Genomic DNA, 16,457 nt, shown 5'->3' on the forward strand with positions numbered 1-16,457 from the left:
TTGCTGGCTGTCCATGCAGGACAGCCACCCCACTGTTTGAGTGACAGCGAGGCTGTTCATGAAAGGGAGAAACCTGCTTAAAAGGCAAGGGTTTTGGGAGTGAAGACAGTCGACCATTGGGAAGAACAACCCAGTGAAGAAACCGTGAACAAAGCTTGCTGCATCCTCCTGGACCTTTGAATTGCCAGGTGAAGCCCTGCTGCTTGGACAAGACTTTTCTAAACAACAAGAGAAGCTCTGGGAAAAAAGGACTTCTTCCCTTGGCTTAGTAGGACCAAGAAACCCTGAGACGAACTCCACTGGAACACCTTCCCCGACTGGCTGTACTTCATTGTTGCTGCAGGAACCGTGTGCCAGCGGTCGAGAAATCCATAGTTGAGTGCAACGTCTTTAAACAGGCCAAAAGCTCCAGGACTCTTCCCCAGGACCCTCCAGAAGCAGAATGACCAGAGCTTGAGTCCCCTCACCAGAGTGCAGGTCTCGAGGAATGAAAGGTCCAGCTGGTGATCCGCGGTGGTGCTGAAACCGCCAAGTGACACTGATCAGAAAAGAGCCCGTAGCTGTCGTCGACCTACGAATTGCTGCCGCAGGAGTCCCCAGACGTCGTCCTTGTCCCCACGACTGAGGCCCAGGAACACAGATCTGCATCACTGCAACCAGACAGAAGCCAGGTGGACCCTCTTCTAACCAAAGGTACTGTTCTGACTTGGGGTACTTAACTCATTGTCTTTAGCTTGCTCTTCTCAGTTGAGGCTTGCAGTAACTGCATTTCTAGAGTTCAGTTTGTGACCCTACAGTGATTTTTCTTCAACAAAAACCCTTACTTTGTGCAAGACTTTCTAAGAAGTGCCTCCGCTCCACCGACTTTGCTCCAGTTAACTTTGGCTGTCCTGGCTCCCTGCAGACTTCTATTCCAGATTCATTTTGTCCCTCATAGGTGATACATTAGTTAAAAACCAATCTAGCTGGGAAAGGCTTTTATGTAGACATCATTTGAAGATTTGAAGTGCTCCCATGCTCCGAGAACCTGTTTAACCCCTTTCCTTTTTAACCTTTCCTTTCTGCGAATTTAGAATTTACAAAGTCTACTAGTGATGTAAGTGATATGTAGAGAGCTGACCAACCGAACCTACACTTTAGAACATTTTTTATTAAACATCTTATCTCTACTGACCCCCAGTCTCCCACCCTTTAGGCTTTTTCCCTAGCGGGATCAACCTATTCCTACTCGCCCAATATTCTCATCTAACTCTGCATCACTGCTCTCAAGTTCATGTGTAATCTAATCTATTTTTGAGATTTAGTGCTATACTCAGTGTAACATGTTGTAACTTGTATATTTGTACATTGTATATTGCTGCAACCACATATGCCTTTATATTGTATATTTTGTATATTGTGTAACCATGTAAGCCTTGCATTTTCTTATCGCTGCGCCCTGTTACCTATGGGTCTGGTGCGCATAAAAAGGTGAATAAACAAACTAATACAGTTACTGTCCTAGTTAGTGAAGTCACCTTAGGGTGTAGGAAGTGTGTAAGAAGCATCTCTAAAGAGTATTTACTAACTTAGTATTGATTCCGAACAAGTATTTTAAAGTGTATTTGGTTGCTGCATACATTGCCCTTTTTAAAGAATGCTTATTTAAAAATGACCGTTAAATAATTATTTTAACTAAATTTCTAATGCTCGTTAATCTGCTTAGAATCACATTCTGTGCATATAGTCTGACATCCAGTGGTAACCACAGAGTATTGCATCTTGTCTTTCGAGAATCGAAATGGGACGTCGACATGGGCGTGCCTGTAACACTATCCCTAAGGTGACGTGTAGTGTACCCGAAAACCACACGCTTCGAGGTCCCTCAGATTGGTTTTTTCCACCCAGTTTATTGGTCGCCTTATGTGGAGCTCTTCAAGAAACATTGCTATATTGTTATATTTATCGACCTTTGGTCGTTTATCTTCTCTTACTGTCCCTTCCCTCGACGGCTGTTTCCTGACCTCTGCTGAAGTCTGCTACTACAGACCTTCGACGGCAGTTGATCCGGTCGGCGCTGCCGACCACGTGGCCGGGTCTCTGGCTGGCCTACACAGTAGGGAGAGTGAGGTCAGGGTGGACATTTCCTTTTTAAGAATGCCTTTCCCTTTCCTCTTTGTTCCCTTGGTCTTGTCATCACTGTGTTATTCCTGCGCTATGGACAGGACTCCATTTAGATTTTGTCCTTCATGCAAGGCAAAATTCCAGTGGAAAGACGAACACCTTAAGTGTAATAGGTGTCTTCCCCCTTAAACACAATGAGGTGGCCTGTGCGGCTTATAAGCTCCTTCGTCCTAAGACCCTAAATTGATGTCGCAGGCCGAAAGTAGTTCTGCCGCAGCTGCCGTGTGACAAAGGGCTTAGTGACGACCAGGGCTCCAATTCGGAGGCCATTGTTCTCACAGTGGAGCGCTCTCGCTCCGCCTCGTCCGTCCCCGACCCCAATGGGCACAGCGCGAATCCTGCTATGTGGACTGTACATCCCGGCAACAACGCACTTTCTTCCCACACTAAAAACACAACCCCTGGTCGGTCTTCGACAGTCGAAGCGTTCCATAGCGCCAACGGGCACACACAGTTCGGCAGTGCCCGCCGATCCTCCAGTTCGCCAGCCCTCCCTGCAACCGCAGCATGTGGCATGTGTGCGGGCAGTCTAAACCATTGGGCGCTTCCACCAATTTTCAAGCGACCGTCGAGATGCATTAGAAGAAGATGCTGCCGAAAGCCCTGTTTACTGCCGAAAACAAATGCGCAACCGTCGGCCCAGTCTAAACATTTTCCTGTAACACCAAGTATTACCGAAAGCATTGCTAAGGTCGTTTCGGCGGCAAATAAAGGAGAACGGTCGAAGGGCCTGTCGAAACCCAAGGATAGACCTAAGGACGCGTCCAAAGACACGCCACAACCGCCAGAAACTCAGTTTTCAGAGAGCCCTGTGCCTCTTTCTTCGATGTTGGATGGAAAATCTCCACGTTTTATAGAAGATCAGCTAGGAGAGCCTTTTCCACCTCTAAACTCCTCTGGTTCCTCATTTTGGACCAGGGAGAAATTTGAGGGGTGTGTAAATAGGTTAGAGAGATTTGTGGACGTCTCAGAGAAGTTCACACCCAAAAGGCCTTGAGAGGAGAGCCTTTTTAGTCCTATGGCAACATTTCAAAAGACCTTTTGATTCCTCTGAGGAGGAAGAAACTTATGACTTCACTGAAGATGAGATCATTATGGACCAATTCATTCAATACCCCTTTGGGGATCCTGTGGGTAATCCCATTGATGCCACAGAGGGGTGGGAAAGCGACCAGCCAGTCGACCTGATGCCCTGTGCATGGATCCCCCCCCCCCAACCACACCTGCTCGACAGGCCTCCCCAGTTGACAACCAGATGGAGTTTAAAGCTATTTTAAGGAGAGCAGCGGATCGTTTCCAGATTGCTACTCAGGAATCTGTATCCGAGGCTGATTTTGTCGAGCACAGAAAAGCCACCTGCCAGCCAGGCTATTTCATTGTTGAATTCAATCAAACGCTTGGCTCCTTCATTGACACCCGCCCTAACAAGGGCTGTCTATTCCAGAGTCGAAAAACTTTCGCCCTTCCCCCTCTGATCCCCTGTATATCGGAGGTCTTGCTACTCCAGATTCCCTGGTGGGAACTACAACCAGGAAAAGGGCGGGGGTCCCCCTGTACACTTGGAAGCACCCCCTGACAAGGAGTGCAAGAGATTATACACATTGGGGTAAGAACTGCCGCAGCACTTTCCACTCGCATAGCTAACACCACATTGCTGGCTAGCTATTCAGATGTACAATGGAATATGCTACAAGAGGGCCTTCAAGAAGTCCCTGAACCGTTGTGGGCTTGCCTGCTTTCTATTGTAGCTGAGGGGAAACGGGTTAATCACAGTATTCTCAAAAATACATTGGATGCTGCGGAAACAGCTGGCAGGACCTTAGCACAAGGTACCCTCCTAAAGAAGCACGCCCGGTTACGAAACTCTGGTTTCAAACCAGAAACCCATGCTTCATTGATAAATAAGCTGGTGGAGGAGACCAACTTATTTGGAAAAGTCATTGATGTGGGGCTTGAAACAGCTAAAAAGGAACATGACACCTTCTAGACCCTGGATCAAATCTCCCAGAGGCCTTCTCAAAGAAGAGTGGGTGGTTCTTAAAGTTCCTTTCATGGCGAATCCTTTCATGGGCCGAAATTCCACCACCAGATGCTCCCCAGCCTCAGATCAGAAATGACCAGCAGATCCGGGTCCTCTCCCATGCCTCCGTGGTTGGGGGCCGGCTAACATAATTTCTTCAAGCATGGGCGGGGATAACGGACCAATGGGTACTCATGACCGTTGCCCACGGGTACTGCATAGAATTCTGCTGGATTTCCCCCCCAGCCCCCCCTCCCTCCAATTCAGACTTCCACGTTCTAGATGCCTGATGCCGGAACACCGGCGCATCCTGCTGCAAGCGGTTGAGATCGTGCAGGAAAAGGGCGCCATAGAAGTCGTACCTCCTTCTACAGGTAAACAAGAGTATTTATTCAGTGTACTTGCTTGTACCCAAAAAGGATCTCCCCATGGGCCCTGTACTAGACTTGCATTGAGCGAACAAATTTGTCAAACCTCAAAAGGTTTGTATGGTCACTCTGCAGGAAGTAATGTCAGGCCAGTTGACAATGGGACAATCTAGTGGTTCTTTCCAACCCTCGTTCTCTCTACAGTGGTGGTCGAGGGAAAACCTCTTGAAGGCAAAGTCCTTCACCACACCCACAGTAGATGCCACTCCCACGACAGACTCCTCTCTCTCGCGGTGTGGGGCTCACCTGCGTCAGCAGACGGCGCACGGCATTTGGTCCCCAGAAGTAGCATTCAACCACATAAATCTGTTGGAGTTGTTGGCAATATTCAAAGCTCTGAAAGTCTTTCAAACACAGCTGCAGGAAAAGACGGTCCTGATCCTTACAGACAGCAATGTACTGTCTGAGAGCCCATTTCCAAATGTTATGACAGCCCTGGATAGTGAGCGCCCCCTTGTTTGTGCAAACACATGTTCCTGTTGTCACATGTTCCAGGGGAACTCCATCTTCTGGCAGACGTACTCAGTAGAGATTTCCCACTACCCATGGAGTACGAATGGCGATTACACAAAGACATCATCTCCAACGTTTTCGCCGAATGGGGCTTCCCAGAGATCGACCTGTTCGCAACTCTGGAGAACGCACAATGCCAAGATTACGCCTCCAGGTACCCTTAGAACCGATTTCAAGGGGAACGGTCTCTGGAGAACATGGTCAGGGAAATTTGTTTACGCCCACCCCCCGGACTCCCCTACTCAACAAGATTGTGCACAATATGCACCAGGAACCAGTCACCATGATATTGGTTGCCCCCATGTGGCTTCCTTGCCATAAAACATGTTATCTCAGTACAAGTGAGGAACACTTCACCCGTGCCCGCAAACTTTGAACTTGGTGGCCTGGCTCCTGAGGCCATAGATTTCGGGCACCTCCAACTCCCTCAGATGCATGGACATAATTCGAGAGGCAAGGAAACCTAGCACCCGATACTGATACTCCAGTAGGTGGAAGTGCTTTGTCATCTGGTGCCATTCCAAGAGCATCACTCCCTTGACGGCTCTCCTACCCACATTGTATTTTACCTGACTCGCTCACTAGGCTCAGGCCTGGTTTTTCACTCACTAAAGGTTCACTTAACTAGTCTCTCATCCTACGCTACGTCACAACAGAAGGTGTTGTGGTGGAAAATACCAGTTATTAAGGCTTTCATGGAAGGGCTCAAAAGAATTCACCCCCCTGTTTCTAACCCCGCTCCCGGATGGGACCTAAATTTGGTGTTAACTAGATTTATGAGGTCTCTTTTCGAGCCCATGCATAAAGCAAGTCTTAAGGATCTTACCTATAAGACTGCCTTCTTAATAGCTATCACTTCCATAAGAAGAGTAAGTGAACTACAGGCCCTTTCAGTTCTAGATCCCTTTGTTACAGTTCAGAGATAAAGTGGTTCTGCGCACTCATCCTAGGTTTGCGCCTACATTTATTTCAAGGTTCCATGTGAACCAGTCCATGCCAACCAGTCCAGAACTGCCAACCTTCTTCCAGAAACCCTCCAACATGAAAGAGAGAAGCCTGCACACACTAGACGTATGCAGAGCAGTCATGTTTTACCTGGAAAAAACGCGACCACTAAGGAAGACAAACCAGTTTTTAGTTTCATTGGTAGCGGGTAGAGTGGGAGATCCTGTCTCCAAATAAACTATCTCAAGGTGGATTGTCACACTCTGCTACACTCTTGCTAGGAGAAAACTGGCCTTCAAGCCTAGAGCACACTCTACTGGAGGCACTGGGGCTTCCATAGCATTCATTGCAAATGTTCCCCGAGTCCATTTGCAAAGCGGCAACCTGGAGTTCTGTACACACCTTTACAAAACACTATTTCCTAGCCGCTCCTTCTAGGTCTGATTCTCAGGTGTGACAAGCAGAACTAAGACATCTTTTCACTAATGTTCCTTCTCCCAACTCGCCTCCAACTGCGGGTACTGCTCGCTAGTCGATGCACAGCATGTGATTCTAAGCAGATTAACAAGAATCAGAAGACATGCATTACTTACCTTAAAAGCATTTCTGATGATTGTATCTGCTTAGATTCACATGCGCCCACACTTCCTCCCCGCTCGGATGGAAGGAACATAGACATCTAATGCTTTTCTCTCTTTCTGTACTCGCTCACGATAGTCATAAGGCTTCCTCACGGCAGAAAAAATACAATCGGAGGGACCTCGACGTGTGAGGGGTTTTGGGTACACTACACGTCACGGATAGTATTACAGGCACGCCCATGTCGATGTTTAGATTCTCAAAAGACAAAATGCAATACTTCCCAGTTACCACTGGATTTCAGACTATATGCACAGCATGTGAATCTAAGCAGATACAATCATCAAATGCTTTCACGGTGCGTAATGCATGTCTTACTTGGAGGGTATTCATTCATAAACAGTAGGCAGTTTTTGGTTTCAGGTGGGAAGCCTGAAAAGTTACGTTTTTCATGGTGTTTGGTCAGTGTAGTTTGCAAGCAAGTTGATTCGAGAAATGCAGAGTTTTGAATTGTTTACACCTATGGAATAAGGTCATTTTTAGTGGTTTGTGTTTGACATTTTTATAATGTTATGTGCAGGACTTGCGTTTTTGGGCGATAGCGCTCTGATCTTGTGTGGTGCAGGGACTGATTCATGGCATTAGCACGGCTGTCTAAAGCTTGCTCATGTATGGTATGTTTGTTTTACGGGGCGAGCTTTGCTTTCTAAATCCTGACCATGTAATGTGCAGTATACATTCACATGTTTGCTAGGTATTGTCTGGACGAGATCCTTGAGAAATATATTCCGATGGTGGAATGCCTCCATCTTCCCGGGGTAGGCACATGTTTGCTATTCTAGTGTTTTATAATTAAGGTCAAATGAGGAGAACCAAATGTACAGTTAAGAAATGTTTCCTTTCTTCTGCTTCCATAAGTGTGCAAATGGTAGATTAGGTAGCGCGTAATATGAACTAGGCAAATGTTACTCATCCGACAGTTTTGACGCGCCCATGACAAACTTAACCGTATTTCAGCGCAGTTGTTAATTGAAAATCACCAGAGCAGTGTAAAAACCATAGACCATTTTACAAAACTAAAATCGCCCTCCGAAAGACATCTCTTTGCCCCTCTATTTGAACAGAAACGTCTTGAGTGCTCTACGGAATGTCTTAAGGACCCTAATCTCTCAAAATGCTGTTCCAAAACTTTGCGCCAAAAACTACAAATCTTCTGTCTCCTCTCGATACACACATTGATGGGGCAACGGTCAAAAACAGCAGTTCTCTAGATCGTAGGCCCCCAGAAAGTTGATGGCGAAAATCTTATCTCTGATAAGCCGGTGCCAATGGATTTTAAACATTTAAAAAGTAGGCATGCCACCTTAAATTTTATATGTTCCTCCACTGCTAACCAGTTCAGAGTTTCAGACTGGGATACATTAGCTGATTTGCTCAGCCAGGAGACCAGTCGAACGGCCGCATTCTGAGCTTTTTGGAGCCTATGTAGTTGCTTAGTCTGGATGGCCATCAACTGACTATTGCAATAGTCCAGATTGGCATTCGTTAAGGCACCAACCACTTTTGCATGATCATCTTCTGGAATGAATGGTAGGACCTTCCGTAACAGTCTCAATTAATAAAAAATTGCCTGCACTTTTGCTCCTACATGGCCCTCGCTATCGAGATTATACTGCCAAATGCAGCCCAGATTTTTTACCTTGGAGGCAAACCCTGCTCTACACCCAGGAGATTGGGGACTGGCCATTCTTTAGCCGTTGCGAGTAGATGTTTGGGTCCAAACAATATAAGCTCTGTTTTGGACGCATTCAACTCAAGCTGATTAGTAGACATCCACTCACGACTTCCTCCATACATTGTTGAACCCTAATAAAGGTTTCCTCAAATTGCCCAACCTTGATGAAGGTCTGAGTGTCCTCGACGTATGAATGATAGTTCAAACTGTGACTTCTCAGAATCTCCAGCAAAGGTTGTATATAAAAGGTAAAAAGGAACAGTGAGTACCCTTGCGGTACTCCGCAATCCATCAAAGTTTGATCTGAAACGTAACCCTAATAACCATAAGAAATGTCCAGCCTTTAACAGCAATTGGCGCTTCCCTAAAAATCCATGATAGTTTGGAAAGAGGTGACTATGTAGATTAGTCGGCTGCAATGTGATTCGTGTGTCCTGAGGCTGACCAGGGCTTGGAAATTTGTAGAAAGACAGACTTTGGAATCCAGTTTGGTTAAATTTTATTCATTCAATAAAATGTAGTTGTCGATGCTGTCTCCTCAGTTGCAAATACGTGCTCCTCATTGGGGTGCTTTCTCCTCTAAAGCATTTCCAATTGAATTCTATTCATTCAATACCATTCCTTTTGAGGTACTACTTTTCACTAAATTCAATATTTGCTCCTAAATTCCATGCTTGCTCTTCATTTAGGATTTTTGTTGCTTAACAATCGAATTATGTTCATTCAATGGTTTATAATTGAGAATACTTTCTTCTTAATTACATATGCTTGCTTCTCCCAAATTTAGATACTTGTTCCTCGAATGTATGTACTTGCTCCTCCCCGTCTTTCTATCAAACAGTTCGTCAGGAGGTGCAATATTGTGCTTACTTGTAGACCTAGGACAATTATGTCTGCTTTTAGTTCTAGCGATCAAGCTCCATTAATTACTTCTTGGGATCAATTAGTTGTAACATCATCATTGGTTTGATCCTCCTGTTTGGCTTCGGATTGTTTTGTCACCTTCTAAAGAAGAAATGTGGGAATAGCCCAATGACCAACTGACCAACCTGTGGTTCACCATCCCATTCTAGAGTGTTAAGATGGGACAGTTGTGATGGAGTCCTGTAAATGACAGCAATGCCCCCTTTCTTACCCACATAAATTAGACATTATATAAGGTACTATTCTGCAACCATATCATGGAATGAAACTTGAGACATCTGAAAACCATGTGTCTGTGATCAGAAGCATTTCTAAGTTATGCTCCTCAATAAGCTCAGCCACCTCTGTAGCAAGAGCACACGCAGACCTGGCATTAATTAAGGCTGCCTTAATTCATCCGTTGATATAATAAGAGCAGGTATTTTTTGTTTCCATTATGTGTCTAGAAAAACCTAATTTTCTCTGAAAGCCCTTTCTAAAAAACCTTTTGAAAAGCAGCCTGTTCTCTCTAAACCCTGCATTTCTCCTCTGCATTTCGCTGTTGATGAATCGCTCTATGCGGATGAACAGCTATACTGCTAGGCACAGCACTGTCAATAACTGAGGCATGAGGGGGTAGAAGACTTGGATGAAAGCTTTTTTTGAATGACGCACACTTTTTTTATTTTAGAGGATTGATTCGCCCAATTTCTATTTCATTAAATGATTCAATGTTTTGTGTTTCCTACTCCTAAAATTCTTATATTATAGAAGGGCAAAGCTTTTCTGGGAGAAGTTTAGAAAACAACTCCATGAAATGGATGAGTTATTTTGTTTAATTCTTGGTTAACATGCTACAGTTTTACATGGTCCTTTCCATCTCGCAGGTGGCTGGTGGCATGTAGTTCTCAATTTGGACACAACAATTGCACTGACGCAGAACTTTGCCAGTACTACCAACTTCCCTGTGGTGTGGCACAAGACAGTAAGAGGAAGACCCAAATTGTCGAGAAAGTGGTACAGGTGAGATGAGATTAACTGTTTGGCCGTTGTGGCCACTTCGCTGCAAAGTAATGAAATCCTTTGTGGTGAGTTTGCTGTTCCTCTGTAGTAATATTTTTTTCTCTCCCCATTTTCAGTAGGACCACTGTGTAGCTTGCACATTTTTAGACCAGCTTAGTTCACACGTGCAGCCTGATCTGTGCACAGGCCTTTCCTGGAAGCATCTAGAACTCTAGTTTGAGTGCAAGGATTTGTGTGTTGTGGGTTTTTGTTACTTTACTTCTGCGTTGGTCTAGTTTCAGAAGGACGAAGGTTCTGTTCTTTAGCATTGGCTTTTGTAACTAGATTGACATGCTTTCCCTGTAGTCTGTGTGGGGAATACTCTATAGATTTAACAAATCAGTTTAATGAAAAAATGGCACATAGGCTGCACTATCTACCAGGTTTTGACTCATTTGCTTTACAATTCGGTCAGTATGTCTTTGCTATGCCACGGAGGGACGGCCTCAGATTCTTTACTCTGTTTCATATAAAGTGAGACCACGGGGCATTCTTCTACTTGATTTAATGTATAGTTTAACCTTCACCTGCAAAATCTTTTTGTTAGTTTGTTTTCTGAAAGACTGCATATAAGACTATATATTGAGGGAATGTTCAGCTGGTTACTAGCTGGAATAGTCTATTTAAGAAAGCTCAGCCACAGGGTCCCTGGCCACTTGTGTGGCGGTGGTTATTGGGGAGTGGGGGGGGGGATCCTGTGGTTGGGGGTCCAACTGATGGAAATCTCTTGCTTGCTCACATTGATGGGATGCCAAGTCTTCGCTTAACAAGAAAATGTGTCCTTTTGTTTCTTTTTATATCTGGCACCCAAGCCACCTGTTAAACGAAAAAGGGGGCGTTGGCGTACCTGGAAAACTATCCCTCCTCTACATGTACGGATACCCATGATCCATCACCCATCGGCGTCTGATTGTTTTTCTGCTAGAGAGGCTGGATGCTAAACACTGTGTCCATCGATCGAATGACTGACAAGGCCTAACCATGCCCACAACCGAAAGCAGAGGCTAGAACGGCGGGGCAGCGAAAGAACACAAAAAGGTGCGACTCGTTAAGAAGGCGATGCAGTAGGGAGAATGGGGGAGGGACCCACATATGGGAGGGGATAATCTCATTTATAGCGCACCTGTACACAAGTGTTTCTTGGCATGACAAGACAGATGGAGGGAGGACAAGACAAACAATCTTACTAGACCTTGTGTCCTTCAGATAGAGCGAGAAGTGCAAGGGGAAAGGGAGGGGAACAGGGCAGTAATGCTCTGAGTAAGTGCAACCAGGACAGCGTGACTAAGGATAAGTGCAAGGAGAACTAGGGACTGAAAGGTTGCAGTTACAGCCCCTAAGCGCTTAATGGGCCCGGGGGCAGTGCAGGATGACTGATCAAGGAGCCTGGTACCCAGTGAGACTGAGGGTAGCCAAGCAACTAGTCGGTACAGCAGGTAGGTCAGCAGGGGAGGGATTGAGAGAAAGCAGAGAAGAGAAAATCTTTGAGCTGCTTCCGGAACTTCAGGTGGTCCGGCTCAAGTTTGAGAAGGGCAAGGAGGCCATTACAGAGAGAGGCACCTGCAGAGGAGAGATATCTACCCCCACTCTCTGACTGTAGAAGCGTCTGACCCTTGCAGAGTTGGAGGTAGCTGAGCGAAGGGCTTGAGAAGGAAGGTATTTCAGACCAGCGCGTTGGATGTAGTGTGGGCCCCGGACCCAGAAAGCCGTGTGGACAATGCAGAGGGTCTTCAACTTGATCCTTTCAGCCACCGGGAGTCAGTGGAGAGATTTCAGGGCTGGAGAGATGCAGTGCCTGTTCTGGATAAGTTGCGCAGGGTAGATAAAGAGTGAGAAAGAGGCTGTTGCAGTAGTCCAGCCTAGAGAGAACCAGGGCTCTGGATACAGTGAGCTTCTGGGGGAAAGTGAGAAAGGGAAGAGTGCCTTTGAGGAGGAACAGCTGGTGGTGGGACTGCCTAGCGACGACCGAGATGTGAGGTGAGAAAGAGAGGGTGGAGTCTAAGATGACACCATGGTTTTTTCCTCACAGGAAGGCGAATGAAGAGGTCCCAAGGCGGGGGGCCTGAGGGAGAGGGAAAGCAGGAACAAAGGTCCCAATGAGAAGAATTTCAGTCTTACTGGCATTAAGGCAGAGATTGTTGGAGGTGCACCAATCCTGAATTGTGGATAGACAGTCAGGAATGAACGAGAGAGGAGGGCCGGCGAGGCTGAGGGGAGCCTGAAGGAAAGCAGTGTCATCCACATAACTCAAAGTAGAGGAGAAGGTGGGCCAAAGAGGACAAGTAGAGGTTGAAAAACCAGGGTGAGAGGATGGAGCCCTGGGGAACGCCACGGGTAGAGAAGTGGCAGAGGGAAAGGGACCAAGCTGGACCTGGGAGGGGCGGTCCAGGCAGGTCAGCCATTCCAGGGCCTGATCTGTGATGCCCAGGTTCTTAGTCGATCAGGATGGCTTGGTTGACACTGTCCAAATATCCAAAATCTTATACCATGCACACCTGAGTTGTAAGGTAACATAAATAAATAGAGTAAGTATAAAACAAAGTGTTTATTGTATGGTCATCTGATTTGAGGTGTGGGGGGAGAAAGGCAACCCTGGCACATGGGTTTAAAAACTGAAACAAAACAAAGTTCTCTATTTGGGAACTCTCGTCCCCCGCACACCATTTGTGGGCCCAATAATGAGGCCAAACTTTCTAGTAAAACAGTCCTTAGAGATCAGAAAGTCATAGTGTTCTATGTATTTCAATGATAATTCATAAACATTTCATAGAGAGCAGAATTTCTTTGTGTTGCAAATGTGGCTTGAAGCGAGTTTTCATTAGATATTAGATAGGTATTTATTCTTTAAACCCAACGCGTTTCGAGATATTGTCTCTTCATCAGGGGCATATTTCAAATCAATTCAACAAATTCAAGAACATTCAGATATAGTTTTATTGAATGAGAATATAACAAATTAACTCATGGTATCGTTTTAGTGAATCAGAGCATAATATTGTTTCACAAATTCCATTAACTTTCAAACAATAAATCAAAAATAAAGTCCTGAGAATGCTTAAATAAGTGCTCTTAAATTTTACCAAAGGATTCTGGTTCATGTTCTCCATAGGGACCATAGTTCACTCAATAAAATAAATGTATTTGATCTCCACTCTACGTTAACTACTCGTAACGAGAATCCATTTGTTTTGAACCAATGTGTACACTATTGTATAGAAATGGTCAATAACTACTGTAATTAAGAACACCTTAGATCTCTGAATTAATCAAACTAATAAGATTGAAAAACATAGAAGTGGGTAATAGCTAACCTTTTAAGTGGGTAGACTTAATGCTATAATAGGTGGTCATTATGAAAATCTTCATGTTAAGCACCATATGAATCTTCTTTGCTTTATTCTAAAGTGAAAAGGTGAGAATAGGAGTATGTAAATGTTTCTATGGTATATGCAAAAGAAAATGTATAAAACTGTTCACCTAAAGGAAGCTCACGCTAACAAGTGCTTGTTCTTGTGGTAAGGAAGATGCCCACGTCCTCTACGGATCTATAGACAAAATCAAGGCTTCAGGATGCATCCCAAATTATATATGAATAAAGAACCATCAATTACCTAATGTGGAGGATTCCACTTACAGAACATTACATTAGATTACAGAAGTATTTCTTTAGCAGTGTGTAGCGGTTCACGGTACGCAGCTAAGAATTTCCTGCAAAATGGCCGCTTTTAATAACAATTTTTATGCGTCGTAATGACGTAATCACGTATGACGTTCGTGATGCCATATTTGTAAACCAGGTAGACGGCTGTGCTTTCGTAGTAAAGAATGACCTTATTGTGCGATGTCAACATCTTTAAACTAGGGGAGTGCAATGTTGATCCTTTTAATTAAGTCTCATCTGTTATACTTCTCTAAATGAGATGAGAAGATCTAGAATTTAATGGTGATATGAATCGCTATTAATACTCCACATACATGATTATTTCGCTATGTTCAAATGAAATAATTAAGGAAAAAAAGCTAGAAGTAAATATCCCTAATTTGTTTTATCGATAAGTGTTGCTGGTATCCACATGTGCAAAGACCCATGTTGGAGACCCTCTGTCTATAATCAGAAACCTAGTTCAGGTATTGATAAAAAGCTGTCTCAGGAGAGTTCATATTCTGTAAACGATTGATGTTCAATGTATATCATCCACTAAGGCTGCCTCGAGAGTTCACATTATGCTGTTTTCCTGTTGCAGATTTTGTTTTCATCTATTGGCCATGGATTACAATTTTTGAGTATCTAAATTCAACAAATTGGTATGGTGATTTATTTATTTTTTCCGTAAATTTTTCGGAATGCAGTTTAGACAAATGAAAGCAGATGGAGCTAAACGTGCACAGTGTCATTCCGCAGACTCGCGAGCAGAGCGCTCGAGCAAAACTCGCTTTGCTTCAGCCAGCTGAAGGAAATGAGACCGGCGGGTCTTAAAGCACTATAAGGAATGGGTACTGCATCAAGCTTTTACAAAAACCATGTGTTCTCCAGCATGGGGTCTGGCATGGATTCACATGCTCATGAATATTCCCCGTCGTCAGGTCGGGAATCCTCGGTAAAGAAAAAATCAGTATCAGTTTCGTTTCTGATCTGTCTTTCTCAGTAGTAACCAATCACTGGTCTCTGGGTCATACTGCCTCCAGCCAATGACTGCCCTCTCCCTAAGTCCCGCCTCTGGCAGCCATCTTCAGATTTTTACCGCACGCTCAAGTGTTGGGAGTCCTCGTGTTTAGCTCTCGAGCTTTTGCTGCGTTTATGCGCTTTTTGAAACAGAATTTCTCATTTTTCGGTCAAATAGAGCCTCAAGTTCCACCGTCTCTACATCCGATTAATGGGTATCCGTGTCAGATTTTTTTCTACGCCCCTCAAGGGTGAAGATTTCGTCGAGTTGCGCTTCTTGGGGGGATTCCAGAAGTTTCTGCGGCCTACACGGGAGGCTCGACGCCCGGAAAGCTGTTCAGGGTTTGCCCTGGATGCCAGCTACAGAATGTGTTCAAGGAGGGCGAGCATTCGAAATGTCTCTACTGCCTTCATGAGGACAAAACGCACGTGGAGAAGGACTGTGCGTTTTGCATGAACATGTCGGAATGGACCATCAGGGACCGACACCTTCGTCTCTCCGACTGGCTGGAAGGAAGGAGTCCGTCAGGTGAGGAGAAGAAGTCTGAGCGGTCTTCTAAGTCCTGTGAGGGCGCCCCAGCAACGGGGGCCCAACAGAAGGCAAAGCGCTGCAAGTTCGCGGGCACCGGGAGCGCCGAACGGTCGGGCTCTTCGGCTGCCAGGCAGGGCCTTCCCCGGCACCATCAACCACGAGCCAACGCTCTGGTTCGGGGAAGAGGAAATCCGAGAACCCGGGTAAGCTTCTGGAGAGGCCCCGGTCGATCTCGAAGGATTCGGCCGAGGGGGAGCGAGGCGGTGACCCTCCCCCCAAGGTGAAGGCCTTGATTCACCCGGCCAAGGCCTCTATTGAGGGAGTCGCGGCGGCCCTGGCACAGACTGTGGAGGCTACACCAGTGGAGGCGACCTCAGGGACCAGTCTCCCTGCCTCCGCGGAGGGAAGCCTCTTTCAGACCCATCGAAAAGACCCCCGTGAAGACCCCGGCGGAAAAAGAGGGGGGGCGGTGGCCATTGTGGACACGGACACAGCATCCGAGGAGGAGCTGGTAGAAGTCTTAAAGGGCCTCGACGAGGGCGTCGAAGAGGCCCGTCCCCACGGGAGGGATCCCGGCGAGGGTGACGACGAGAGTGACGGCAGCACCAGCAAGGGTCATAGTCGCCCGTCGCTTCCGGAACCGCAGGTTAACTCGGCGGCCATTTTGTTGGCAATACAATCCTTATGTTCGGAGATGAGGACGAGATTGCCATTGCCACCGACGGAGGATCCGGAACCAGGCTCGACTGAGGAACCAGAGCCGGGCCCAGCGGGAAGCCCCCCGAACAAGAGAAGACTGATCCATCCAGCCCCGTCTTCTCAGCCCTCGCGGCCTACTCTGCCTTTACCCATGTCCCCCGTCCCTGGGGATGACACGGGAACATACACAGCCACGACGGGTACCGATGACGACG

General features: G+C 46.0%; 1 protein-coding gene across 1 annotated transcript in view; it reads left to right on the forward strand.

Annotated features, from left to right (window-relative positions):
* The window catches only part of JMJD6 (jumonji domain containing 6, arginine demethylase and lysine hydroxylase), a 210,758-nt gene that overhangs the window by 59,139 nt on the left and 135,162 nt on the right, over positions 1 to 16,457 (forward strand). Inside the window, exon 4 of the mRNA XM_069654657.1 lies at positions 10,174 to 10,309. Within this exon, the coding sequence (XP_069510758.1) occupies positions 10,174 to 10,309 (136 nt within the window). The remainder of the gene's footprint in view (positions 1 to 10,173; positions 10,310 to 16,457) is intronic.

This window comes from Ambystoma mexicanum, chromosome 3q (genome assembly GCF_040938575.1).
Source record: "Ambystoma mexicanum isolate Mex_15411 chromosome 3q, UKY_AmexF1_1, whole genome shotgun sequence".
Taxonomy (NCBI): domain Eukaryota; kingdom Metazoa; phylum Chordata; class Amphibia; order Caudata; family Ambystomatidae; genus Ambystoma; species Ambystoma mexicanum.